Source organism: Cnephaeus nilssonii, assembly GCF_951640355.1.
Source record: "Cnephaeus nilssonii genome assembly, chromosome: 8".
In the NCBI taxonomy this organism is placed as follows: domain Eukaryota; kingdom Metazoa; phylum Chordata; class Mammalia; order Chiroptera; family Vespertilionidae; genus Cnephaeus; species Cnephaeus nilssonii.
In genome coordinates this window covers 74,312,531-74,340,401 of record NC_137079.1, presented here as the reverse complement: position 1 = coordinate 74,340,401, position 27,871 = coordinate 74,312,531, and the positions used below count along the sequence as shown (strand labels likewise).

Sequence of the window (27,871 nt, the reverse complement as noted above, 5' to 3'; positions counted from 1 at the left end):
CTTTTGGCTTTTAGTAAGCACAGAAACTATAATATAAAAAGCACTTTTGTGTTTTACTAAAATTTTCGCTGTATTTTTCAATGTTCTGTTTATTATATTCCCTTATTCAAAAAGAGATTTAAAATAACTCAATATCAATTAGTTAATATAAATGGGTGAAATGTAAAAGTGTGTTTTTTTTTAACTTCTAATTATTTTAATTAAGACTAATATTGGGATCCAAGATGGTGGCAGAGTAGGTGAAAGCTACACTCATCTCCTCCCAGGACCAACTGGAATTACAATTGAAGTATAGAGCAAGAACCTGAATAACCAAATGAAGACTAGCTGAAGGGAAGTCTTATAACCAAGGATTTACAGAAGCCACATTGAGATTGGTAGGAAGGGCAGAGATGCCAAAAGGGCTGGCCCCGCTCCATGGACACTGGCTAAGGTTCCAGATGGATATCTCGGCTGTGGGGGCTTCCCCTGAGAAGTGTGGGGTCTCAACCCAAAGTCAGGCTCTCTAACCCAGAGCTCCAGTGTCAGGAAGAGGTGCCCACATAACATCTGGGTGTGAAAATTAGCAGGGATTCTGTCTGCCAGAGAAAGACATTAGTCTGTTAGAGATACAGCTGTCCTCTTAAAGGGCCAACAAACAAAATTTCCTTTGCAGACACTCATCCTGGGCTACATGGGAGAGAGGTGAAACAAATTATAGTCTCATGAGGAGAGTGTGAAGTTTGTGGCTCTGGGTAGAGAGCTGAAGGGACATCCCCCAGGATCCCTGTGCTGAGTCATTCTCCTATACATCAGAAACCATCTTTCTTGGGTGGAGAACTCATGCAAGAAGAAATAAAAGGCATACAAATTGGAAAGGAAGAAGTAGAACTGTCATTATTTGCATATGACATGATACTATATATAGAGTAACTCTAAAGATTTCATAAAAAACTTACTATAAATGAATAACTGATAAATTCATTCAAGTGTCAGGATACAACATAAATATACAGAAAACAGTTGCATTTTTATATATCAAAAATGGACTCCTAGAAAGGGAAACTAGGAAAACAATCCCATTCACAATGACTTCAAAAACACACACCAAAAACCTAGGAATAAATTTAACCAAGGATATAAAAGACCTATGTTTGAAAAATTATAAGACACTGAAGAAAGAAACTGAAGGTATTATAAGTGGAAGCAAATTCATGGATAGGAATTCCCCCTTGCTATCTTCCCCTTCCCCAATTAATCCAGTGGAACAATGTTGGTTACCACCCCCCAACCAAGTGGGGTGACTGTAAGGCTGTCTTTCCTGCTTCGTGGACTAAGCACATGTTGTCCAGAACATGCGAGTTATCCCCAGGGTGACTGTGACTGCTGTTTCCCAACTTAATCAGGCTTAGTTCCCTCCCTTATCTTTTCTTAATATCCCACCAACTGCTTACTCTGACAGTATGATGTTGAGTATCTTTTCAGACATTTATTTGCCACTTGTAAATCTTCTTTGGTGAGATATCTACTCAGGTCTTTTGACCATTTTTTAATTAGGTTGTTTTTAATTTGGTTTCTTACAGTTCAGTTTTAAGGGTTTTTCATATACCCTTTTCATATATAGCCCTTTATCAGATGTTTGTTTTCCAAGTATGTGGTTTATCTTTTACCCTTCTAACAGTGTCTTCCATAGACCAGTTTTTAATTTATGAAGTCCAACTCACCAATTTTTCTTTCATGGCTCATGCTTTTAATGTGTAACCTAAAAAGCCCTCACCACACCTGAGATCATCTAGATCAGTGGTTCTCAACATTTATAATGCCGAGACCCTTTAATACAGTTCTCCTCATGTTGTGGTGACCCCCCAACTGTAAAATTATTTTCGTTGCTACTTCATAACTGTAATTTTGCTACTGTTATGAATTGTAATGTAAATATCTGTGTTTTCCGATGGTCTTAGGCTCTACAGCAGCGGTTCTCAACCTGTGGCTCCCACAGGTTGAGAACCGCTAGCAGGGTCACCTAAGATCATCGGAAAACACAGATATTTACATTATGATTCATAACAGTAGCAAAATTACAGTTATGAAGTAGCAACGAAAATAATTTTACGTTTGGGGGTCACCACAACATGAGGAACTGTATTAAAGGGTCGCGGCATTAAAAAGGTTGAGAACCACTGATCTAGATATTCTCTTAGGTTACCTTCTATTAATTGTTTAGTTTTGCATTTTACATTTAGGTCTATGATCCATTTAAAGTTAATTTTTGGAACAGTACAAGGTCTGGTCTGATACATTTTTTAGCATGTACGTATATATCCACACTCACCAGCACCGTTTGTTTAAAAGACAAATATTTCTTAATTGAATTGTTTTTGGCCCTTTGTCAAGATTAGTTCACTATTATCTGCGTGGGTCTACTTCTGGGCTCTCTATTCTGCTCCATTAATCTATTTGTCTCCTTCCCCCGACTACTACAATGCTTTGATTATTGGAGCTCTAAAGTAAGTGTTGAAGTTGGATAATGTCAGTCTTCTCATATTATGGATCTTTTAGTTACCCATATAAACTTTATAATCAGTTTACCAACATCCATAAAATGACCTTCTAGAATTTGCCTGGGATTCCATTGAACCTATTGATCAAGTTGGAAAAACCTGGTATCTTAACAATATTGAGTTCTTTCCATGAACATAAAATATATACATATATATTTTTACTAAATCTATTTTGATTTTTTTCATAAAATTTTTTGTTTTCCTCATACAGATCTTATAACATATTTGGTTATACTAAAACCTAAGTATTAATTTTTTGTGCTAACATAAAGATATTTAATTTCAAATCCGAATTGTTCACTGCTAGCATTAGGAAAACAACTGACTTTTTATGTCAACTTCATATCCTAAAACTTTGTTATAACTGCTCTTTAGTTCCAGAAAGTAGTTCTCTTATTGTGTGTGTGTGTGTTGGGGGGGGGGGGGGGGAGGGGGGAGGAGGAGAGTTACATAAGCAATTATTTATCCTATGAATAAAGGTAGTTTTATTTATTTCTTCTAAGTCTATGTATCTTTTATTTTCTAGTCTTACTGAATTAGCTAGTATTTCCAGTAAAATGTTGATCAGGAATGGTGAGAGGAGAGACCCTTCCCTTGTTCCTTATCTTAGGAAGAAATCATTGTTCTTTACTGTTAAATATGATGCTAGCTGTAGTTTTTTTTAGGTATTCTTCATCAACCTGAGAAACGTCCCCTCTATTTCCAGTTTGTTGAGAGTTTATATGAGGAGGTGTAGAATTTATCAAATGACTTTTCTTCATATTTGATATATTCAAATGATTTTTCCTCTTTAGCCTGTTGATGTGATGATGGATTGCATTACTGATCTCCAAATGTTGAACTAGCCATTCATACCTGAAATACTTCCCATTTAGTTATGGGCTATACTTTTTAAATATAGTTAGTTTTGCTTTGTAGTATGTTGATAATTTTTGCACCTATGTTTATGAATGCTATTAAGCTAAAGTTCCCTCATATTGTAATGCCTTTGTCTGGTTTTGGTATACACCTATTTTATCACCATGCTCTTCCCTACCGTCTAAGAATAAATATTCATAAATACCATTGGTAAGTATAGACCATAATGTTACATGTTTTGTCTGTGATGCACAAAATCTAGAAATAATGCAGATTCTCAATAAAGGAGACCTAGATATGAAGCTTCCTAGAGTATAAGAAAATGGAAAATGCCATTTATATTTGATTTTTCATTTGTAAAACACAAAAATCAGGGGTGAAAGGTAAGACTTATGTCATACCTTTCATTTGTAGAGCTGTTGATAAGTGAGGTGTTGAGGGGAGTTCTATGGCTGTGTGTTTGGGAGAAAGGAAGTGTAACAGATTAGCAATGTTTGTCACAAGAGCCACGAGCTATAGCATACAAGTGGCTTTACTGACTGTAAGCAAAGCCACTCTGTCTTTTGAAATTCCATTAAAAGAATAATTCTAATTTACAATGTTTAATAGCAATTGAAAAACCAAACAGAAGCAATGTGAATAAAATTTACCAAAAATACTAGTTAGGCCTGATGGTGTGGCTAAGTGGTTGAGCATCGACCTATGAACCAGGAGGTTATGGTTTGATTCAGGTCAAGATACATGCCCAAGTTGCTGGCTCCATCCCCAATGAGGGGCATGCAGGAGGAAACCAACCAATTATTCTCTCTTATCATTGATAGTTCTATCTCTCTCTCCCTCCCTCTCTGAAATCAACATATATATATATATATATATATATATATATATATATATGTGTGTGTGTGTGTGTATATATATATAAAAATATATCCTATATAATAAAGAGGTAATATGCAAATTGACCACCACACCCTCACAAGATGGCTGCCTATGACCAGGCTAGCAGGGGTGTTAGTGAGGAATGACCAAACGACTAAACAAGCAGGCTGGGTGGGGCAACCAGGCAGGCAGGGGGGTTAGTGAGGGACGACCAAACGACTGAACAAGCAGGCTGCGTGGGGGGCAATGAGGGGTGACCAGGCCAGCGAGGGGCAGTTGGGGCGACCAGGCCGGCAAGGGGGGGGGGGCATGAGGGGCAACTAGGCCAGCAAGGGGGGGGCAGTTGGGGGCAAACAGGCCAGCAGGGGGGGCAGTTGGGGGCGACCAGGCTGGAAGGGGGCAGTTGGGGGCTACCAGGCCAGCAGGGGGGCAGTTAGGGGCAATCAGGCAGACAGGCAGGTAGGTGAGCAGTTAGAAGCCAGTGGTCCCGGATTGTGAGATGGATGTCTGACTGCCGGTTTAGGCCCGATCCCGACCCCCCCCACCCCCACCCCATACATAAATTTGGTGCACCGGGCCTCATATATATATATATATATGTGTGTGTGTGTGTGTGTGTGTGTGTGTGTGTGTGTGTGTGTGTGTGTATTTTTTTTAAGCACTAGTTAGTAAAGCCAATTAAATGTTTCTTGGAAAATGCTATACATTAAATGTGTTAATGAATGAGTCAAAGGGTTTAAGAGTTCTAAATAGTTTCACATTGCTTTGGAAGTCAGTATTTCATTGATTTAATTGGCTGAATATAAAATAAGAATGGCATTTGTTATCTGCAAGTCTTTGGCCAAAAACTGTTTTACTTTCAAAGGGTGCCAAAATTTACTAGTGTGATTTTGCCAATGTGATAAGAAATAAAAACTTTTCTCAAGTTTTTTAAAACACTGACTGCAGATGGAACAATGGATTTGTTTGGCAGAGAACTTTCTTAAAACTAATTTCATAGAGTAAAGGAAAAGGTGACATACAAGAATCAAAACTTCACACAAAAAATGATTCACAATATTAACCTTTGTGACTGTACAGGTAGGCAAAATACAAACTGCCTGTAACAGGTAAAATATATTTGTCTCCTGTATTTGTCCCACAACCCCAGGACTGTGCATCCTTTGATGAAACTTTACCTGTACAAGGCAGAACCCTGCAAAGTAACTCAGGACACTGGCCATCAACTTATTCCAGTTCCACTGTGTGCCTGAAATTCATATTCCTTTCACTCCTCCCGCCCCAGGACAGTACTCAGCTTGGCAATAAAGAGAAGCAGCAGTTTGTGGAAATATTTTCACCTCTCATCCTAAAGTGAAGAAGTAGAGTTGTTTCTTTTTTGTTTTATTTTTGTGTTGGTTAGGTTTTACTTGTTTATGTTTGTTGGTTGGTTCCAGACAACCAATCAAGGATCTTGTATGCTGGGAAAAGAAAGTAGGGCAGAAGACACATAAAGTGATTCTCAATTCAGTCTGTGCATTAAAATCACCTGGGGACCTTTTTTTAAAAAGTGCCAGGATGTACATCAATACATGCTAATCTGATGTGGGTCTGATATATGAGTATTTCTTAAAGGGCACTCCAGGTTCAGAGTCAGGGTCCGAAAAAGAGGAGCTGTTCACAACTTTAAGAAATCACTAGAGTTGGTGGAGGCATTAAAAAAAAGGGGGGGGGGGGAGGAGTTCCCCAACCCAAGTTTGGTGAAGTTATTCAAATGTGACCTGTACTTGTAAAAGGAATATATAGAAGATCAGATAAAATCTGTATATACTAGAAAAGATAAAATTAAACAAAAGACAAAAATCAATCTTCCATGCCACACACTCACACCCGTAGCACCTAACTCCTACCCTACAGCCCAAACTGTGCACCCTTTGGTAAGTTCTCTCTGAGATAAATTACCACATGTTCTATTCCCAAAGAGGATAGAAATTCTCTTAAATTTATACTATGGATAAATTTATAGCAGAATCAATGGTTACTTGTTTCGGCAATTTTCTCCATAAATAACAGCACAAATACTGATAAAAATTAGTTATTACAGTTGGTACACTCTTCCAAAATTTAAATCTACTATTCTACTAGAGGAAGTTAGTCTAATTACCTAGAACAAAGTACTACCTTTTATAGCTACATAATTGTATTCTCTGAGATGATTTGTTATTCAGAAATCATACCCCTCATTAGACATTAGTAAACATTACTAAACACATGTTATAGTTACTGCATGTGGATTGATAACATGTTTTTAAATTTACAAGTTAAAATCATCTCATATATTTTAATATGGTGTTCAACTTTGATGGTTGGGTCAACTTATTCTTTTGCTAGATCTACTTGGAGGGAAAAAAGACCTTGGCCCTACCAACAGGTTTTTGTTGTTGTTTTAAATATATTTTATTTTTTACAGAGAGGAATAAAGAGTTAGAAACATTGATGATTGAGAAACATCGATCAGCTGCCTCCTGCACACCCACTACTGGGGATGTGCCCAAAACCAAGATACATGCCTTTGACCAGAATCGAACCTGGGACCCTTAACACTGCAGGCCGATGCTCTATTCACTGAGCCAAACTGGTTAGGGCCTTACCAACAGGTTTTTTAGAGAACAAACTTCAACACAAACCACATATAACTTTTTTCTAGGTAGGCACCTTGGTTACCAAGCAAGCATCTACCATTTGTTGATGAAATTTCTAAGAATATACATTTGCATTTAATCAATAAAGCTCCTAAAAAAAAAGAATATAACCTCATTTTATCTATTATCCAGTTTTTATCTAAGGTCTAGTCATATCTTTCGAGGAATTTCATGAATGACAAGTAGTCTGAAAGGGCAGAGCAGGCCAGCACAAAATGTACTGTACCCTCCATCCTGTGTAACTATGTATATAACTCCTTTTTCTTAGAAAACCGCGAGAATGTAACAGTTGCATAAACCTGCCAATAGGAGTGTAGAGAAGTAGACTCAGTCCAAATTAAGCAATCTCTGTAACCCACGTCACTTCCCTAAGCCCACCCAAATGACCAACCCTTTATAAACTACCCCTCCCCCGGGGTTCTCACTCTTGCCCCACTGCTGAGTCAGGAGGAGGCTGGGAGCCAAACCCGGGTTTGAATAAAGACTCTTTGCTTTTGCATCAGAGAAAAGGCTCCCTGGTGGTTGATTATTGGGGACCCTGAACTCTGGGCATAACATAGTCCATTCATTGTCCTAAAATACAAATCTAAGGTGAATCCATTTGAAAAGCCGTGCCATCAGAAAGCAAGGTACTTATTCCATTTTACTTAAACTAAAAGTAGCATTACTGTACTTAAAGACCACATTTGTATCTCATTTACTATGAGGGTTCTCTTGGAGTGTCAAGCCCTAATAGGTCCTTAATACATATTTGTAGAGGATTAGAAAGGGGGAGAGAGGTTAGGGAAATAGTTGTAATGGATTTTTTTCACTTATGATTTGTAAGAACATAGCTCCACACCACATTTTTCCTTTAAAACAATACACATGCAAAATTTCTTATCAAGTCCAGCTTTGGCTAATCAGAGAAACCACTATTTACTATTTTTCAATCATGAAACATTTCATCAACATGTTTGCACTTCATTTTTACCAAAAGAAAGCCTCAAACCCATGTATCTACTTTAATTTTTATTTACATCTTAATAACAGATTCTAGTTTATTGTTTACCTTATATCTAATTTTTCGCTTTTATATTTATTTATCATAGCCATATCTAATCTTTGGGGTGAAAGTAGAAAAACCCTTTTCTCTCTCTAAACTCGAGTTATTTTAGTTAGCCATCTCAATTATAAGTTATAAAAAGATATAAAATAGATTTCAAAATAAAATACAACATATATGGAATTCAAAATTTATGTAATTATTCTAACCTGTGCAAAGTTAATAATTTAATACAAATTTTCATGCACTTTTCAGATGTGAGCTAAATGTACATAGGACATTTATAAGTAAAAATTTTGGATATAGAATATTAATGTCACAGGATTACCCAGCATGTTTTAACAGATTAAAATATAATCCTGTCATTCAACTTTCAAGTAAATTTGGAATTACTTGCGCAGGGGCTTATGATCAAACCAAATGCTTTATACTCAGTGTGAAAATTCAATTATAATTGTCAAAAGATCAAGCTACTACTTCTGATTAAAAAAACAACAACAAACAACAACATGATGTGATATCATCTTGTTCAATATATGCTTTCAATTTCACGTGTAGGCTAATAAAAAGTATGAAGTTCTAGTATTTATTTTGTTTTTTACATTACAGACGTCTCCTAAGTGGGATGATTAAAATATCCAATCTCACTGCCTAGAAATACAGTCAACTCTATTATCTGGAGACAGATTAGCTGGTTTGTAGAATGACTATAGTAAAATAGTAACAGCATGCATTGCATTTGTAGAAGATTTTAAAATTACGAGGCATCAATGACTATATCTCAATATGAGAGATGTCTATTTTCAACTACATAATAACTAAGACACAAAACTGTGTCTACTGTACTGTCATTCATTCAACCACTATTTATTGAATATTTACTATGTGCCAAGTACTGTATTAGGCTATTCCACCTCATTAATCAGACCTAAACTCTCCTGGACAACTGTCTTTTGAGGAAGCAGGAAAGGCGGGTATGTGGTCAACTCTGTGAGTTGGCTGTAGTTTTGAGATGCAAATCTAAAGAGAAACAGACAGTTAGCACCATGAAACAATCTCTTGTAGTTGTGAACTTCTCCCCCACCTTGCTCTGTATCCTGTTTTTTCTTCCTTTGCTTCCCCAGAAACTGGCAGCACAGCTTCCATCTTTGTCCTTTAGCCTCCAAGTTCATAATCCCCACTCCCTGACAATTCCCTAGATCAGGGGTCCTCAAACTTTTTAAACAGGGGGCCAGTTCACTGTCCCTCAGACCGTTGGAGGGCCGGACTATAGTTAAAAAAAAAAAACTATGAACAAATTCCTATGCACACTGCACATATCTTATTTTGAAGTAAAAAAACAAAATGGCAAAAACACCCGCATGTGGCCCGTGGGCTGTAGTTTGAGGACGCCTGCCCTAGATGTTCCTTAAATGTGTACACTCCCCCTCCACCCCCTTCCCCATTCTACCTAAAAACTCTATTACTACTTTAGCTGGGTCTACCATCATCTCAAAGCACAATGACTATTATGTACTGGACTACATAACTGAATAAGGCACATGAATCAGATGCCCTTTAAAACACTGAGGTAAACAAGGGGAAGGAAATACCAAAAACAACCTCAACTCATTCTTTTTTGAGCAACCACTTCAAACATATCAGTATCTTTGGAGTTATCTTTGACCCTCCCCCTTTTTCCTTCATCTCACATTGCCCTGCCTCTCTATCTGGCTCAGCTACATTTTCTCTGACCCGCTCCTAGATCACGTGCTGTCAAAGACCTAGTCTCTCCCACAATCACCCTCTCTAACCAGTGCTGTACAGAAGAACTTTCCACCATGGTAGAAATGTGCTGTATTTTCGCTACCAGCATGTATGGATACTGACTCACTTGAAATATGGCAAGTATGACCGAGGAATTAAATTTTTAATTTAATTTGAATTTTAATTAATTTAAATTTAATGATTTTAGAGAGAGAAGGGAAAGGGGTAGAGAAATGGAAACATTGATGAGAGAAGCATGGAGTGGCTGCCTCCTACTGAGGTTCAAGTTGGCAATTCAGGCATGTGCCCTGACCTGAATGGAACCAGCAACCTCTTGGTTTAAGGGTCCACACTCAACTGAGCCACACTAGCCAGGCTTAATTTAAATTTAAATAGACACGTTTGGCAAACAGTGACTGCACTGACAGTACTTTTTCATACTGCTATTGAATTATCTTCCTACAAGATATCTGATAACATCACTGCCTTACAGAAATAATGTCTCCATAAAAACTTCACCATAAGGTGTGGCATTTCAGGCTTTTCACCATCTAGGCCAGTGGTCGGCAAACTCATTAGTCAATAGAGCCAAATATCAACAGTACAACGATTGAAATTTCTTTTGAGAGCCAAATTTTTTAAACTTAACCTTTTCCACTCGGATGTCGAGTGTGACTCGACACGGTTAGCATCGGTAGCAGCTCTTTTTATACTCTTTGAATGTATCAATAATTTGAAATATAAAAAAATCCAAATAAATAAGTTTGTATGAAAAGAAACTCCAGTTTTTTATTCTACTGCCGCGCTTTGTAAAATCTGGGGTATTTAAAAAATTAAATCCCGAGTAGAATAAAGGAATCGAGAAAAAAGCAAGCGAGTGCAAAGGGTTAAACTTCTTCTAAGGCCACTTCTTTAAAATAGACTCGCCCAGGCTGTGGTATTTTGTGGAAGAGCCACACTCAAGGGGCCAAAGAGCCGCATGTGGCTCGCGAGCCGCAGTGTGCCGACCACGGATCTAGGCGAATTTACTGTTGAATTTCCATTTTCTCCACTCCTCTCCCATTTAGGCTCCAAGTGTAAGGATCACTCTGTGTACTCACACATGCCATGATAGAGGCTTTTATACAAACTGCTGATTCTTGCTTAGAATGCTTTTTCCTCTCAGGGAACATCCACTCACTCTTCCAAATCCAGCTCAGATTCCTACTAGTATTCCTCTCTGAATATTTATCTGGTCTCCCTTAGCAGAGCTAGGCTCTCTCAACTCTGCTGCCTTAACTTTCTTGTATATAAGCTCCACTAAAATTTTAATCACACTCAATGGGTTAAATATGAAAAATATAACTTTCACATATGCTAAGTAAATATTAATCACAAACACTAAAAGAGATGATCAGGTCAAGGCACTCTATAAATGTACAGTATTCAATACATGTGTTATGAATTACATCATCCATGCTACAGATCTGAACAGAAGACATAAGGCTAAGAAAGCAAGGAGTGGAAAATAAAGAGATGGGAAATGGGAGAGGGGAAGAGCTCACAAGGCGCTGATACTAATGGGAGGTTTAGGTCGGGGAACTCATGTACGAAAAGTCACAAAAGTACCAAGAGATTAACTATTCAGCAAACCCATAGCTAAAGCCGAACTTGTTTTTCACCTTCCCTTCCTAACTGGCAAAAGCAATAATCAAATTCCTTAGTCAGGGAGGGTAGATGTTACCAGGTCAAGAACAAGAGAAAGCTTTTCTTGTGATGTGTAACTGAGAAGAATTTGTTATAAGCAGATCAATAAAGCACTATTACTGTGGCCCATTATTTAGGAAAGAGCTCTGTTACATAAAACATTGAACCCAGCAGGAAAAAAACCTCTCTAAACTTACTCGATTTCCATATCCTCTAAAATTATATTTAGATAGAAACATTTCAAAATCTGAGTTATTTTTATTCCCTTTAGAGAATAATAATTTCCCCCTTACATAAAACAATCTCACTTTTCTCTCCCTTTAGTCTGCTTGCAAAAAATAAAAAATAAATGCAAAGAAATATTTAAATAGTTAAAGGTAAAAATTTTAGTGGAAATCCTAAGCAAGTCTCAACATATATACCATCACATATAGAGGTAACTGAATTGAATGACTACTAGGTTTAAATAATATTGTGATGTTCCATTTCATTACTTTGAGAAAGCATAGGTTTACAATATAATTTTGTTAGTAAACAACATCCTTTAGTTGGATTTGCAGATCACAGAAAATTAATATTTGGATTTAGTTCAGAGGTTGAGTAAATTAGCTTAGTTCACTCTGGGTTTGGGTTCATGGTTCAGTTCAAGTTCTTGATAATGAGCACACCAAAACAAAAAGATTTAAATAATGTAATCAGGGCTGACATTCTATGACTAAGTGTGCAGGCAAATATGTGCTTAAAAAGAAGGAAAAACAAAACAAAACTCACTTTACAGAGAGAACTAAGGTTAAATCCGAAGGTTTGAGCATTCCGGGAGCCGGCATTCATGTAGTTTCCCATTAGCAATACAAGTTCCAGCAACTTGCTAAAGCTTTTGCTCTTCTTTATCTCTTCGCAGGCAGTGCTGACAGCCATGATGTCAGGTTTGATGTTATTCACCTGCTCTTCAAACTGAAGCTTAAAGAGAATAGCACTGAGCCGCGGCCGCAGTCTCTTCACATTGCTCATCTGATTGAAAAGAAAATAGCAGATTTCCTTTAAAATGCATGGTATACTTTAGTACTGTAAGAGTGCAAGTAATCTAGGATGATTTATTGGTATGACAGTACCGAAGAAGCAATATGTCCCCTAAAACTGATAGCATGAAAAGAGAAAAGCCCTGTTTGTTTTTCTTAGGAATCCAGAATTGTCCCTCAAAAAAAAAAGACACAACACACATTTAGATGCTCAATGAAAAGAAAGCTTTAATTAAATTATAAAGCTTAAGTAAGCAATAAAGTAGATATTATTTTTTACAACTAAATTTTAAAAAGAGGAAACAGCCCTAGCTGATTTGGCTCAATGGTTGGAGCGTCGGCTTCGATTCCAGTCAAGAGCAAATACCTTGGTTGCAGGCTCGATCCCGGCCCTCGTTGGGATGAGAGCAGAAAGCAACCCATTGATGTGTCTTTCTTACATCAATGTTTTGCCCGCTCTCTATCTCTCCCTCTCCCTTCCACTCTCTCTAATGGAGCCCTGACTGGTTTGGCTTGGTGTATAGAGTATTGGCCTGGGGACTGAAGGGTCCCAGGTTCAATTCCAGTCTAGGGCATGTACCTTGGTTGCGGGCACATCCCCAGTGGGGGGGTATGCAGGAGGCAGCTGATAGATGTTTCTAACTCTCTATCCCTCTCCCTTACTCTCTGTAAAAAATTAATAAAATATATTAAAAATAAATAAGTAAAATAAAAAATAAAAGTCAATGGAAAAAATATCCTCGGTGAGAATTAACAAAAAATGAAATAAGGTTATAGAGGCAACAAGTTACAAAGCATTCATATCATTAATTTTTTGTTCAAAATTGAAACATGCTGGGTCATGTTTAAAACATATTCAGAAAGGAGTAAAAGAAGGTTTGTTTGTTTTTCAAATAGCAATTGCTGTCCTCAGAAGCACTGCTGACAAACAATACTTGTTAGACAGAGAGAGTAAATAGGTCCCAATTTGTACTAAATTGACTTTCTTCAGCAACACAGGAAAGTAGAATGACTCCTGACATATCCTAAATGAGCAGTGTTAGGGTTAGGAAACATGGGTGTAACAGGAGATAGAAGCAGTGCAAAGCCACAGGCCTGCCTGGGACTCAGGGCTGCTATGTTAGAAATGTAGGGGGTTGAAAGTGTCAAAAAACAAACAAATGAAAAATGCAAAAATTGCAAGAGGGTCAGCAAGTTCTTGCCTTAAACTACTCCCCATGTTCTAACAACACGTGAAGGGAAGAGCCACTTACCTGAAGGCTGAAGACATTTAAGCTATATATGAATTCCTTGGCCAAATGTATTAGGAGTTTCAGACTTAGAACAGATTGATGGGGCAGTGATAGTATAACTCTTGCACTTCAACAACTATCATAAACATTAAGAGCAGTTTGAGGCAAGGTCAGGAAAAAACTAATGACCAAACCTGACAGAGTTAAAACAGGGACTAGGTTGGCCAGTCACAGATCCAAAGGAAAGGTTAAAAAACAATGCCTCATGAGGTGCACAGGATGTCTGTTAAGGAGACAGAAAGCTATCTGCTAATTCTATCTAATAAAAGGGTAATATGCAAATTAACCATCACTCCTTCACAAAGACTGTGGCGCCGAGTCCTCTCAGCCCTGCCAGAGTCCCCCAGTCCGAGGGGGGTGGGGGTGGCTGCTGAGAGCGGGCAGTGTGAGCGGCCTGGTGGAATGTTTGCTTCGTTGTCATGGCGATGAGGCAAGCATTCCGCACCCAGCCGCATATGGGCCTCTGGGCCTCAGAGAACCTCTGGGCAGTGGGGGCGGAGCAGCCAGGCCCCGCAGAGAGCTACTGGCGCACGGATTCATGTGCAGGGCTACTAGTAATATATAAGTGATTGTTATTTAAAATAAGATATGCCATACAAAAGCCTGAACTTATTTGATCCAATAAGATAATAAAGACACTGCTTTAATGATGTAACAACATAATCCAGCACACTCACTAAAAAGAACTGAGTAATTACAGAGGTAGCTCTCAGTAGATACCTCTGCAAATATATCTTCAAGTGGACCAAATCCTTACAATGACTGAAAAGTTTTATAGTAAATAATAAAAATGTCTAATTTATAACAGTACTTTTCCCAGGCACTTGCCATGTGAAATATTTGTTTATATGTATACAGGCAAGATTCCAAGAACTCAACTAATATAGCTAATAATAAGTAGCTACTACAAAGCATTTATAAAGGAATATCTTAAAATTTCTTGACAAAGAATGTCTTCAAATTCCTGTCTAGAGAAAATAATATTTTTCCCTAGAAGAGAGTAAAAAACTGTAAGCTCAAAAAAGACATTTTTTAAAGTAAAAAAAGAAACATTACCAATCATGGTTTTATAGAATGAACTTAAGTTATATAAAATTTTAGAAAGGCAATTTTAGAGGTCCTATTAGCATTATGTTTGGATATTGACTGTCTAGTACACAAAGTAGACTTAAGCAATTATGATTTCTTATAAAGTCATTTCATGTCTTAAAATGCTCTCAAATAGACTTACTTCCTTGAAATTTTTATTTTTACTTAAACATTGTAAATGGTAGATATTCATATTATATTGGAGCAATTGTACATAATACTTTACTACATTTACTATATCCTTTACAATAATAAGAGTGGAAAAGAACACTCACATGAGTACATACACTTATGGTCTTCCAAGGTGGACAATGAGTCCACAGCATCTGCTTTCAGTCTGTGCCCTTATTCATGATCAAGAACTTAAGTATTTAGCACTTTGCAATAAGCATGAGAAGGAATTCTCCAATTACAAAATACATTAATTTTAACCTATATTAGTGTACTACTTTGTGCACAAAGAGAAAAAAAAAGATTGCTTAAATGGCTATATGATACAGCCCAAAATATGTTAAAGCTTTCCTGCTGACAAGCTAACCATATGCAGCCAGGATAAAGTAATTAATTTTCCTAGAAAAAATATAACCTAGATTTGTATGAGTAATGATTCTACCTAGCACTAGGGACAGGTACCTTGAAAAGATAGAGGAAGTCTATGATGTAATGCAGAACAATGTGCTATGTGTTCATGAAAAACCCTGACAAAGTGAAGTCAGGAAAGGTAACCAAACAACAGGTCTTTGACCTACAGCCTCATAAATTAGATGATCTTTCAATATTTCTCTTTCTTCCAAATTTAGAAAAGTTAGTGTTTGACTGATATGAAATAAATGTGTTTCAGTGAATGAAATTACTAAGCTGGAAAGGAATGTGAGAGATCACCTGGTGCTCCTGCCTGTCTTTAGTCCACTATTTAGCCTACTTGACCCCATAGGCCAAATGCTTGTCCCTATTGTTTAAAACAAACTCAACAAAAGTTTATATTCTAAGATCTAAATCTTGAGATCTATGAAAATAATAGCAGGGCCTTTTCTTATTAATCAAATCAAAGTTTGTCTCTTTAGATGAAATTTTAAAAATAGATTTAAAAATGGGAAAATGCTTTTTAAAAAACCCTGAAGAATGTTTCATCATCACTTCACATATTCTATCAACACTGGGGGTTTGCATTTTGTTTGCTTGCTAAGGAGCCTAAAACTGTGTTTTGACTGACAGAGACTAAGCTGAATGCAAAAGTGGAGAGCTAGCCTATATAAGAAAGGGGTGATATGCAAATTGACCGCCACTCCAACACACAAGATGGCCACCCCATGTAGTCAAAGATGGCCTCCACAAGATGGCCGGCAGGGGAGGGCAGTTGGGGGCGACCAGGCTGGCAGAGAAGAGCAGTTTGGGACAACCAGGCCTGCAGAGGAGGGCAGTTGGGGTTACCAGGCCGGCAGGGGAGGGCAGTTAGGGGCTACCAGGCTGGCAAGGGAGGGCAGTTAGGGGTGACTGGGCCAGCAAGGGAGGGCAGTTGGGGGCAACCAGGCCTGTAGGGGAGGATAGTTAGGGGCGACCAGCCCAGCAGGAGAGGGCAGCTAGGGGCAATTGGGCTGGCTGGGGAGCAGTTAGGCATTGATCAGGCTGGCAGGGGAGTGGTTAGAGGATGATCAGGCTGGCAGACAGAAGCGGTTAGGGGCAATCAGGCATGCAGGCAAGCGTTTGGGAGCCAGCAGTCCTGGATTGTGAGAGGGATGTCCGACTGCCCATTTAGGCCCGATCCCTCAAGGGGTCCCAGATTTGGGAGAGTGCAGTCTGGGTTTAGGGACACACCCACCCCCACCCCCACCCCCCGTGCACGAATTTCATGCATCGGGCCTCTAGTAGCATATAAATAATACTATCAATGGTAATGGAAGTAAGGAAGGGAGGAGAGAGGAGGCTAGGGGAGGGGGGAGGGGAGGAAGGAAGGGCCCTAGCTGGTTTCACTCAGTGGATAGAGTGTCTGCCTGCAGACTGAAGGGTCCCAGGTTCATCCCTGTCAAGGGCACATGAGGGGGTTGCAGGCTCTATCCCCAGTAGGGGGCCAGCAGGATGCAGCTGATAAATGATTCTCTAGCATCATTGATGTTTCTATCTATCTCTTACTCTCCCTTACTCTCTGAAATTGATAAAAAATATATTTTTTTAAAAAGCAAGGAAAGGTTATGTAAAAAGAAACTTCAAGATATTTATGAGAGTGTTAAAGGAAATGATTTCATTTTTACAGAGGTATCCTTTAAATTTACTGATATAGGATCTTAGCAATCTTAAGTCCACAGCACCAAAACCCAACAATAATGAGCTACAATCTGAATATCAATCTAAAGGCATAAAAAAGTAAAAAAAAAATTTTTTTTTAAATTTATTTCCCTAGTATTGTTTGAAGGCAGGGAACAGCCCTCCTGCAATCTCTCACCTCGCACCAGAGGGGACACATGCCAGATGAAACAAGCTTAAAAACAGTGACCACTAAAAATCAAATAACAACCAAATCCAGAATCCTAAGGGTAATGTTTATTTCAAAATTTTGTTTGTTGGCAACATGTGTTGTGGGAGCAGGAACAAAATAAGAAGAAAAGACCTTTAAACAATCAATGAACTTACAAGTATTGACTGGTTGCCCACTTGGTGCTACAAGAGGCACAGGGGTCATGGTTACTGCCCTTACAGCACATTTCATATAACTCTTTCCATCTGTCTTGAAGGGTAAGAAGTAGAAAGTCCCCAGGCAGGTATAATTTTCACGATCTCATGTTTTTTCAAATGTAATTTTAATTTTACCCATTATTCTATGAGAAAAATCATTTTGGCATTTTTATACCAACAATGTTTAATGCCTTATCTGGTTCTCTTTATGCAGTTTCTTTTATAAAGAACAGATTTTCAGGAACCAATTTATTCAAAACTTGCTGGATGTTTCCACCTTCCTGCCTGCAGAATTATTTAGGCTCACCTCAAAATAAAGTATAGTATATGCTCCATCTCTTTATTATTCGTCCCTGAAGTCGTTATAAAACTACTTAACCATTCACTTAACTTTCGGTCACTACAAGTAATCTACTGATTAAAAAGCTAATCACTTCAGTCTTAATTGACTGACAAAACTTTTACTTTATATACTTTGTGAATATGTAATTATAAGGAATAATGGAATAGCACTTCAGGAAGGTTGAATGACTGCTTCCAGGTCACATGCAGCCAATCAACTGTATAGTTCCACTAGAACATCACAATGTAGAAATTAATAACCACAACTTAAAAACCATCTGATGACCTGGCCAGTGTGGCTCAGTCACTTGACCACTGTCCCATGCACCAAAAGGTTACAGGTTTGATTCCTGGTCAGGCACGAGCCCAGATTGCAGGCTCAATCCCCAGTGCAGGGAGTGCAGGAAGCAGCCAATAGATGTTTCTCTCTCTTCCCCTCTCTCTAAAATCTATAAAAATCATCTGATACTCAGACTACTTCTACTATGTTTTCCTATAAGTAAGAATGGACTTTAATTTCCCCACCACAGTTATCAGATAAAACACTATCCAGCTGAACACTCAGCATCCTGTTACTTCATATTTCTTTCATTTCTCCTTGGTATATCCAACTACCTCCTGTTCTGCTGAATATTTTTTTAAAAATATATTTTTATTTATTTCAGAAAAAAAAGGGAGAGGGAGAGAGAGATAGAAACATCATTGATGAGAGAGAATCATTGATTGGCTGCCTCCTGCATTCCCCTCACTGGGGATTGAGCCCACTACCCAGGCATGTGCCCTTGACCAGAATTGAACCTGGGACCCTTCAGTCTGCAGTCCGACACTCCATCCACTGGGCCAAACGGGCTAGAGCTCTGCTGAATTTTTAATATTTTTTCCAGATACACTTTTGGCATCCCCTCAACACTCAACTCTCCACTCCTATTTCCATATTAGCTAATTCTTCACTCTCAGTGGGAGAGAGAAGCAGGGAGAGTACGAAAAAACAAATGCATCTTTGTGAAAGACAGGACAAGAGAAAATGATAAGGGGTCCAGAAAGGAAAGTGACATCTGAGAAATAAACAGGATCTAATAATGGAATTAAGACAATTAGGAAAAAGTTTTGAACTTAATTTTTCTAATTAAACTAAACTAGGTGAAAAATATTTAACTGTTACCATTAGGTAGCCAATATTTTTATGATTTCCAAAATTCTCAGACAAAAGAAACATTTACTTTACTTCAAGAGAGGCATCAAAAACATAACTATTCAAGTGGCTTATGGCTGGGTAGTGCTGAGAATACAAAAAATGTTTTAAAAATAAATGTGGCCTTATGATATTAAACTCCTAGGCTGAAATTATTTTTAAAAACTATACAACAGCAAGGTACATATGGTATGTTTTTTACAGGTTTGCATTGGAGCAAGGTAAATCCAAGAATTATACAAAAAATAATAAATAAAATAACAGGATATAAATGTATATTCCTCCAGCTAGCCAAGGAATAGACAATTGGCAATAGAAATCAGCTATGGCTTTGTTTTTGTTTACAAATGCTTATCAATTCTGGAAAGATTTCATAGGAGGTCCAGGTGAGTTCTGCAGATATTCAGGATCTGCAAGTGGTAAAGCTTGAGAGCACGAGACTAATTTGGCAGTCTTAGCTAGCACTCCTAACACAAAAGTTTCATATCTGATCAATTAAAAAGCTGGCATAAAACTCAGAACCATTCTGGTATTTTAAATTCATTCATGTCTGTTTCCAGACAGTCCACACCCAACAATAGGAAGCCAACGTTTTTTTAATTTCTGTCATTGTTAACTTCATTTTGCTCGTTCTTGAAATTTATATTAATGAAACTTACAGTAAACACTTTTTGTGTCTGGCTTCTTTCACTCAACAAAATGACTTTGAGATTCATACACAGAGAGAGTGATTCGGTACTTTGTTCCTTTTTCATTTCATAATATTTCATTGCAAGAACACACCAAAATTTCTTTATCCACTTTCCTGTTGATAGTTTTTTGGGGTGTTTCTTTTTTATTTTGAGGCTATGTAGTGGGTTGGGTTGAAGAGGGACTCCAAAAATGCTATGTTAAGCCTAACCCCAGGTACCTGCTAATGTGAACTTATTTGAAAACTAGAGGCCCAGTGCACGAAATTCGCCCACGGGGGGTTGAGGGGGGTCCCCTCAGCCCAGCCTGCACCCTCTCCAATCCGGGAACCCTCAGGGGATGTCCGACTACTGGTTTAGGCAGTCGGACATCCCTCTCACAATCTGGGATCGCTGGCTCCTAACTGCTCACCTGCCTACCTGCCTGATCACCCCTAACTGCCCCTCCTGCCAGCCTGATCATCCCTAACTGCCTCTGCCTGTCGGCCTGGTCACCCCTAACTGCCCCCATGCTGGCCTGGTCGCCCCTTACTGCACCCCCTGATGGTCTGGTCGCCCCTTACTAAACCCCCTGCTGGCCTGGTTGCCCCCAACTGCCCCCCTCTGCCAGCCGGGTCACCCCTAACTGCTGCCCCCCAGCCTGGTTGCCCCTTACTGCCCCCTGCTGGCCTGGTTGCCTCCTAACTGCCCCCCCCCCGCCAGCCTGGTCACCCCCAACTGCCCCCCTCTGCCAGCCTGGTTGCCCCTAACTGCCCCCACACACACACACACACCAGCCTGGTTGCCCCTTACTGCCCCCCTGCTGGCCTGGTCACCCCCAACTGTCTCCCTGCCAGCCTGGTTGCCCCTCATTGCCCCCCCCCCTGCTGGCCTGGTCACCCCCAATTGCCCCCCCTCCCCTGGCCTGGTCACCCCCAACTGGCTCCCCTGCTGGCCTGGTCACCCCACACAGCCTGCTGTTCAGTCATTTGGTCATCCCTCACTAACCCCTCTGCCGGCCTGGTCGCCCCATGCAGCCTGCTGTTCAGTCATCTATCTGGTCGTTTAGGTTGTGGAAGCCCCTGGCTTTTTATATATTAGGATTGGGTATTTGCAGATTAAGTGAAGTTAAGGATCTCAGAACAGATCATGCTAAATTTAGGGCAAGCCCTAAATCCAAGGACTGATGTCACTTTAATAGAAATGTAGAGAGAGAAACAAACAGAAGGCAGTGATGTGAAGGAGAAGGTTGAGACTGAAGTAATATTACAAGTTAAGAAATGCCAAGAGCTGCAAGCAGCTACCGAAGATAGGAGACAAGCCTGCAACAGATTCTTGCCCAGAGCTTCCAGAAGGAATCAGTCCTGCCAAAACATCGATTTAGGACTTTTGGCCTCCAGAAAATGTAGGAGAATACATTCCTGATGTTTTAAACCACCAGGATTGTGGACATATATTATGGTCACGTGTGAAAACCAATACAGGATATTATCAATGTTCTTATATGAGTCTTTTTTCATTTTTATTAAATACCTAAAAAGATATAGTATAAATGCATACATAAATTCATAAGAAATTGTCAAACTGTTTTCTAAAGTGGTTTATGCCATTTTATACCCTCTTTACTAAAGCTATGATTTATTTAGGAAGCTTTATATTTTATCTTTGCATGTTTAAATCTACACTACATCCCTCATCAGTTATTCTGTGGGGTGTGATTTAGGAGTTGAAATTCATTTTAGCCCATAGGATAATCAAGTTTGGCAGCACCATTTGATACAAAGAAGTTCTTTTTCCCATGCACTAGCATTGATGTCTTCCTTACAAATCATTTGTTGGTATCCTTGTGGGTTTACTTCTAAACTTTCCAGAAAAGGTTTATTTTTATATCTTTAAGCCAAACCTTACTGCCTTGATATCAAATCAATAGCCTAAGTCCTCCAAGTTTGTTATTTTTCAAATTGATTTTGTCTACTCTAGGTCCTCCAAATGCCATATGAATTTTTGTAACTTTTGTCAACGCTATAGTAAAACCTGCTGGGATTTTCATTGGGAATGTGTATCATGTCTATTAGGAGTCTATAGATCATTTGAGGGAAAAATAAAATCTTCACAATATTGAGTCTTCCACTCTATGAGCATGGTAAACACCTCATTTACAACTTTAATTTCTCTCAGCAATATCTTAGTTTTAAGTGTAGAAAATCAGCATGTTTACTGAAATCTATCCTTAAGTACTTTAAGTTTTTGGATGCTATTGTAAATAGTGCTATTTTTTATTTTGTTTTCCAATATATGTCACTGCTAAAAAAGAGAACTCATTCTGATATAATGACTATCCTGTGACCTTGTTAAATTCACTGGTTACCTTCAATAAAGTTTATTGTAAACTCCTTATACATTCACATAGACAAGTCATTAAAAAATGGTTTACTTTCTGATTTACAGTGTACAGGCCTTTTGTTTCTTTTTCTTATTATACAGGTTAGAACATGCATTATAATACTGAAAAGAAGTAATAAGACTAGATATCCTGGTATTCTAATAGGTGAAGACAGAGCAAGAAGACAGCTGTCCATAAAACAGGCCTTCACCAGAAACTGAATCAGCCAGCATCTTGACCTTAGACTTTTCAGTCCCCAAAACTTTGAGAAATAAATTTCTGCTGTTTAGAGAGAGAGAGAGAGAGAGAGAGAGAGAGAGAGAGAGAGAGAGAGAGAGAGAGAGAGAGATCTCCTTGGCTGGTTTTGAATCTTAAATGACAAAGCATTTCTTTTTTCACATTAAGTATGAGGATGGCTCCTGGTTTCCCATAGACGTCCTTTATTAGGGTGAAGACATTTTTTTCTATTGCTAGTGGCTAAAATATTTTATTTATCATGAATAAAATTCTACCAAATCCTTTTTATTTTGCATCTATCTAGATATGACTTTTCTCCTTTTTTTCTGATAATATGGAAACTACATTTTTTTAAGGTGAAAAAACCTTGTGCCACTTGGTCATGATATATTCTTCTTTTAATGAGTCACAATATTTGATGTAAAAATATTTTGTTGACAATTTTTAAACTTACATGTTTATGTATAATATGAGTTTCTAATTTTCTGTAGTGAATTTCCTTCTTTGATTTCTGATATTGTACTTTAAGATTTTGGTTTTCTTTTTCAATGCTTTCATTTTCATTTAGTTCAAAATAATTTCTTCATCGACACTCAAGTAATTTCAAAGTGTGTTACATAATTTTCAAAGACATGTTCTATTACTGCTCAATTTAATTTTTTTAGACAAAAAACTTACTCTGAATTTTAATCTTTTCAAAATTACTGAGATTTATTTTATGTTCCTATATGGTCTACCTTAACAAACATTCCATATACGTATATTTGAAAAGAAAGTATATTATGTAGCTTTTATGGAAAATGTTCTACAAATATCAATTCTAAGTTGGTTGGTAGAACCGTCTTGATTTTCAAAATATTTATTAATTTCTTGTGGGGTCACTTTCTCTAGAATTTACTGGAAAAGAAACATTTGAAGTCTCATTATGATTGAGAAGTTATCTATTTTCTACTTAATTCTACCATATTGTACTGGTTCACGGTTTTTATTTCCTGCCTCATCCTTCTAACATTTCACACCTTCTGATTCATTTCATGTGTGTAAAGCTACAACAGCACAATTCCATTTGTTGTACCCCATCATTTGTGCAATTATTATCATGTCCTGTACTCCTCATACACTATAAAACCCATCCTGCATGTTTTTAAAATCATGAATTTTCTATTTATGGATCCGAGTTTCCATAAGGAGTCAGTTTCCTTTGACCTGAATTCAGGACAACCTTTAGCTTTGCATGTAGGGTAGGTCCAATGGCCCCAAACTCTCAGGTTTCACATCACTTAAAAGTGTATTTTACTCTATTTTTGGAAGGGTATCTAATAAATAAAATGTTTTGAGTTTATAGGATGTTTATTATTTCAGCACTTAATGTCTGCTTCCCATGACCTCTGCAAAGCCAGCAAGAGCTCTCATTCTTATTGTCCTATATGTAATGTTCTCCACTTCTCTCTCTCCAGTTACTCTTATGATTCTCTCTTCATCTTTGGCTTTCAACAATTTGACCAGAATGTGCCAACGTGCTTTCTTTTTATATTTACTCTGGCTGGGTCTGCTGAGCTTCTTGAATAATCAGTTATTCTATATAAGTTGATGTTCTTCACTCAATTTGGAATTTCTTAGCCATTATTTTGTCAAATATTTTATCAGCCACAATCCCACTCTCTTCTCCTTTTGGGATCCCAGTTACAGGTGTTTTGGACAGACTGGTATTTACCCAACAGTACCTGAGATTCTGTTCATAGTAAAATATTTTGTTCTTACATTCTTAAGAAAATAATTTCTATAGATCTGCCTCCAAATTCATTGTTTCTTCTGCTATCTGCAATATACTTTTAAACCCCTACACTAATATTTCCATTCAGTTATTGGAATTTTCAGTTTGAGAACTTTCATATGGTAAATTTTTAGTTTCCAGGAATTTTCCTGCAAACATTCCTTAGTTAAGACCATGCTTTCCTTTAATACCTTGAAGACAATTTTCTTTAGTTCTTCGAGCATGTTAATAATATCTACATTAAAATTCTGCAAGTAAAACCCAAAATCTGGGCCATTTTGGGTCTGGTTTGACTTTTTTTTTTTTTGACAACACATCCCATTTTATTGTTTTTTACTTTTTAATTAAATATTATAATGTAACAACTGTTGAGTTGTAATATTCCTTTTGAAGAACATTTACTCTTGTTTTAGCAGGCAAATCAGTCACTTAAAACTGTAAAGATGTGAGCTTGACCTTAGTTAATGTAGTTCTGTAGGAAGGAGAGGTGTTGCCAAGCTCCTCCACTTTCTTCCCAGAGGGGTTTTTGCAGGACTTGATTCTAGGTTTTGTTCGAGTGAGTCTAAAGTAGGAACTCTCTTAGGGTATGGTCCTAATTCCTACAGCACATACAACCTTTCCAGCTGTTTTATTTTAGTAAATGCTGAGTTACTAAGGTGCTGAGATTTTTCAATTCTAGCAGGGTCAGAAATCCAACACTTCCTAGTAATGCTGGACCTCTATTTGTATCTCTGTTCCACTCTAGCCATGTAGCAGGTGCTATGTGATAAATCTTGTTCAGCATGCAAACAGCCCAGCCTCTAGACTCATGGAAGATCTCCACATGGACGACTGGTGTCCCTTTCTGCACAATCCCTTCCACTTCAAACCCCTGCCCTGTTTCAGCTGCCTCCTCAGCTCTGAGAAAACCACACCCTCTACTTGAACTCCAGCTCTCTCTGCTACAATTGAAAACTTTCACCAGGCCTAGAGCTGGTAATTCATGAAGTTTAGGAGGTTTGCAGTTTTTCTCTAATGTTTTAAGATAGAAATCTCCCATAGCTTGTCAAGTTTTTATCATTGTTAGTGGTCCACACAGCTTTTGCTAAATTTAAGCCTAGTTTATTTATGTTGCTTTAAATGAAAAATTTGAAATTTTATTACAATTTCAGTTTTAAGAATACAAAAATTACTCTTTACCCAGATTAACCAATTGTTTCCATTTTGCCCCATTTGCTTTATCATATTCTCTCTTCTTTTCCACATAATATGGATATTATATAATACATGTTATAAATGAAAAGATATATATGTATTACACATACATATTTGGTTAAGGTGTTACCTACCAGTTTTTCCAATGAAAAGTAACTTAATGTTTCCTTTATAATAAACTAGAGGCCCAGTGCATGAAATTTTGCTGGCTCCTAACTGCTCGCCTGCCTGCCTGCCTGATTGCTCCTAACACTTCTGCCTGTCAGCCTGATCGCCCTCTAACTGCTCCCCTGCCAGCATGATTGCTCACAACTGCCCTCCCCTGCCGGCTCGATCGCCCACAACTGCCCTCCCCTGCAGGCCTGATCACCCACAACTGCCATCCCCTACCACGACCCACCTCCTCCGCTGGGACCCCGCCTTCTCTGCACGAGGCGGTGGGGACGCCAGGACCGGCCTCCTCCACACCACGCAGAGCCACGGGACCCTCAGGCCTCACCATGCAGAGTGGCCACCAAGCCCTGCCTCCACTGTGTGCGTGGCCATCTTGTGGGGGCCATCTTGTGGGGGCCATCTTGTGACGACGTCGCACGAGGGTGTGATGCCACCTAGGCTTTTATTATATAGGATAAGTAATTTATGGGGAGATGCTTTGAGACTATTTAAATGGTATGTATATAATCTATTTTCATCAACTATTCACTTATGTGTTAACTAGAAGCCTGGTGCACAAAATTCATGCATGGGTAGGTTCCCTAGGCCTGGCCGGTGATCAGGGCAGATTGGGCCCTTCCGGCTGCTGACCAGGGCCTTCCTTCTGGCTGCCAGCTGGGACCTTCCTGCCCTGGCTGTTGCTCAGGGCCTACCTACGTTACGTGTCGCCCCGTGGTGGTCAGTGCAGGTCATAGCGAGTAATCAAACTCCTGGTCTCTCAGTCAAACTCCCAAGGGAATACTTTGCATATTAGGCTTTTATATATATAGATGGGAACAACCCATTGAGTAGAATTTTACCCATTATAGTATTTTATTCAACTTTATTAAGAATGTTATTTACAGACCCTTTACTGATGTCTTCACGGATGAAACATAAAATAACCCAGACTATATACAACAATTACACCTAAAGCCAAAAGTGGGATAAAATTGCCTAACACTATAGTAACTTAGTTCCATAAGTCTAGTTTCCCCTTTTCCAACATGTTTCAAAATCAGTCTTAGAAGAGAGCATGTAGGCCTATTTAATGAGATTTGCAGAACACAGAAAATGCTTCCTGTGCACTAGATTAAACTTGGATCTAAAAAGCAACCTTAAAACAATGCTGTTTGCAAAGTAATGAATCATAAGAGACCTTTTTGCTTATAACTACAAAATGCTTTAGGCTCTATTTCAAATGAATGATGCATGGCTAGTAATTAGTATGTGACTGTAATGATGTTTTGTTTTGTTTTCGCAAATGAAACAAATTAAGCAGATTATGCCATAAAATTTCAATACTACATACAGTCTGACTAAAAAGCATGTTTTCACACCAAAACAACAACCCCCTCCCCTCCAATTTCTATTATGGACTTAAATATCCCACTTTTTAGTTGTTTGTGTAGAAGATTAAAATCCCAATGAAGAAAAACTAGAAACTAACAAACTTTCCAAAAACTTAATTTCAAGTTCAACATTTCAAGTTCCCTCATACATATTCTAAGTAATTTTTATGTAATAACTCAAAGTTTATTTTTCAATATTAAAATAAATTACTCCGAAGCATACTAAAACTACTGCTAAAAGCAACTTCGAGCAAAGTAGGTGCCCACAGCCAACAAACACCAGAGTGACTGCCACCCTGAGAAGTGACATGAAAGACACAAAGTGTCCTAAAGGACACAAAACTGTGATTCACATCTAACTACAGTACTCACCGACTGAGGGAACAAACTGTCTCATCTATGAAATGGTAATATCTATATTAAGAGTTATATGCTAATCAATATAAATATCTCTTTATGTATCAAACACTTATTATGTGCCAAAACATAGAGATTCATATTAAAATAAGGAGACAAGGAGCAGCTTCAAATGGAGTATACTGTAAAGCAAGCAGACAGAGAATGGGAAAGAGACAGAGAAACAAACAGAAACAGATGAGGGCAAGTGCTATGAGTAAGAAGGTCATGTAGTTAGAGAGAGTGATGAGGGGACACCATCATGATGAGCGCTTCCATGACAAAGTGACATTTGGGCTGAAGCAAAGGAACTAGCCAGAGTGACGGCAAATCTGAGGTGAGAACAAAAAATGAACATGGCTAAACATAGTGGGACGGAACACAGTGGTAAAATATGAGGCTGAAGATAAAAGAGACTAGATCATCTCACAGATTATAATTAAATTGAAAACCATTAGAATGTCCTAAGGGAAATTCCCTTCTGGCCATGGATGAAATGGGATTGGAATTATCCCCTCTGCCTGAAATAAGTTTTCAGACTTTGGACCCAACTAGTGGGGGACAGTGGTGCCTGAGAAAGGGGAAAAAAGCAGGTGAGCCCTGCAACTGCCCAGTTTACTGTCTGGAATTTCCAGA

At 38.3% G+C, this 27,871-nt stretch overlaps 1 protein-coding gene across 3 annotated transcripts in view; it reads right to left on the bottom strand.

The window, feature by feature from the left end:
- The window catches only part of DIAPH3 (diaphanous related formin 3), a 551,015-nt gene that overhangs the window by 235,516 nt on the left and 287,628 nt on the right, over positions 1–27,871 (bottom strand). For all 3 annotated transcript variants that reach the window (XM_079778831.1, XM_079778832.1, XM_079778833.1), the window contains one exon: positions 12,207–12,446. In XM_079778831.1, the coding sequence (XP_079634957.1) occupies positions 12,207–12,446 (240 nt within the window). The remainder of the gene's footprint in view (positions 1–12,206; positions 12,447–27,871) is intronic.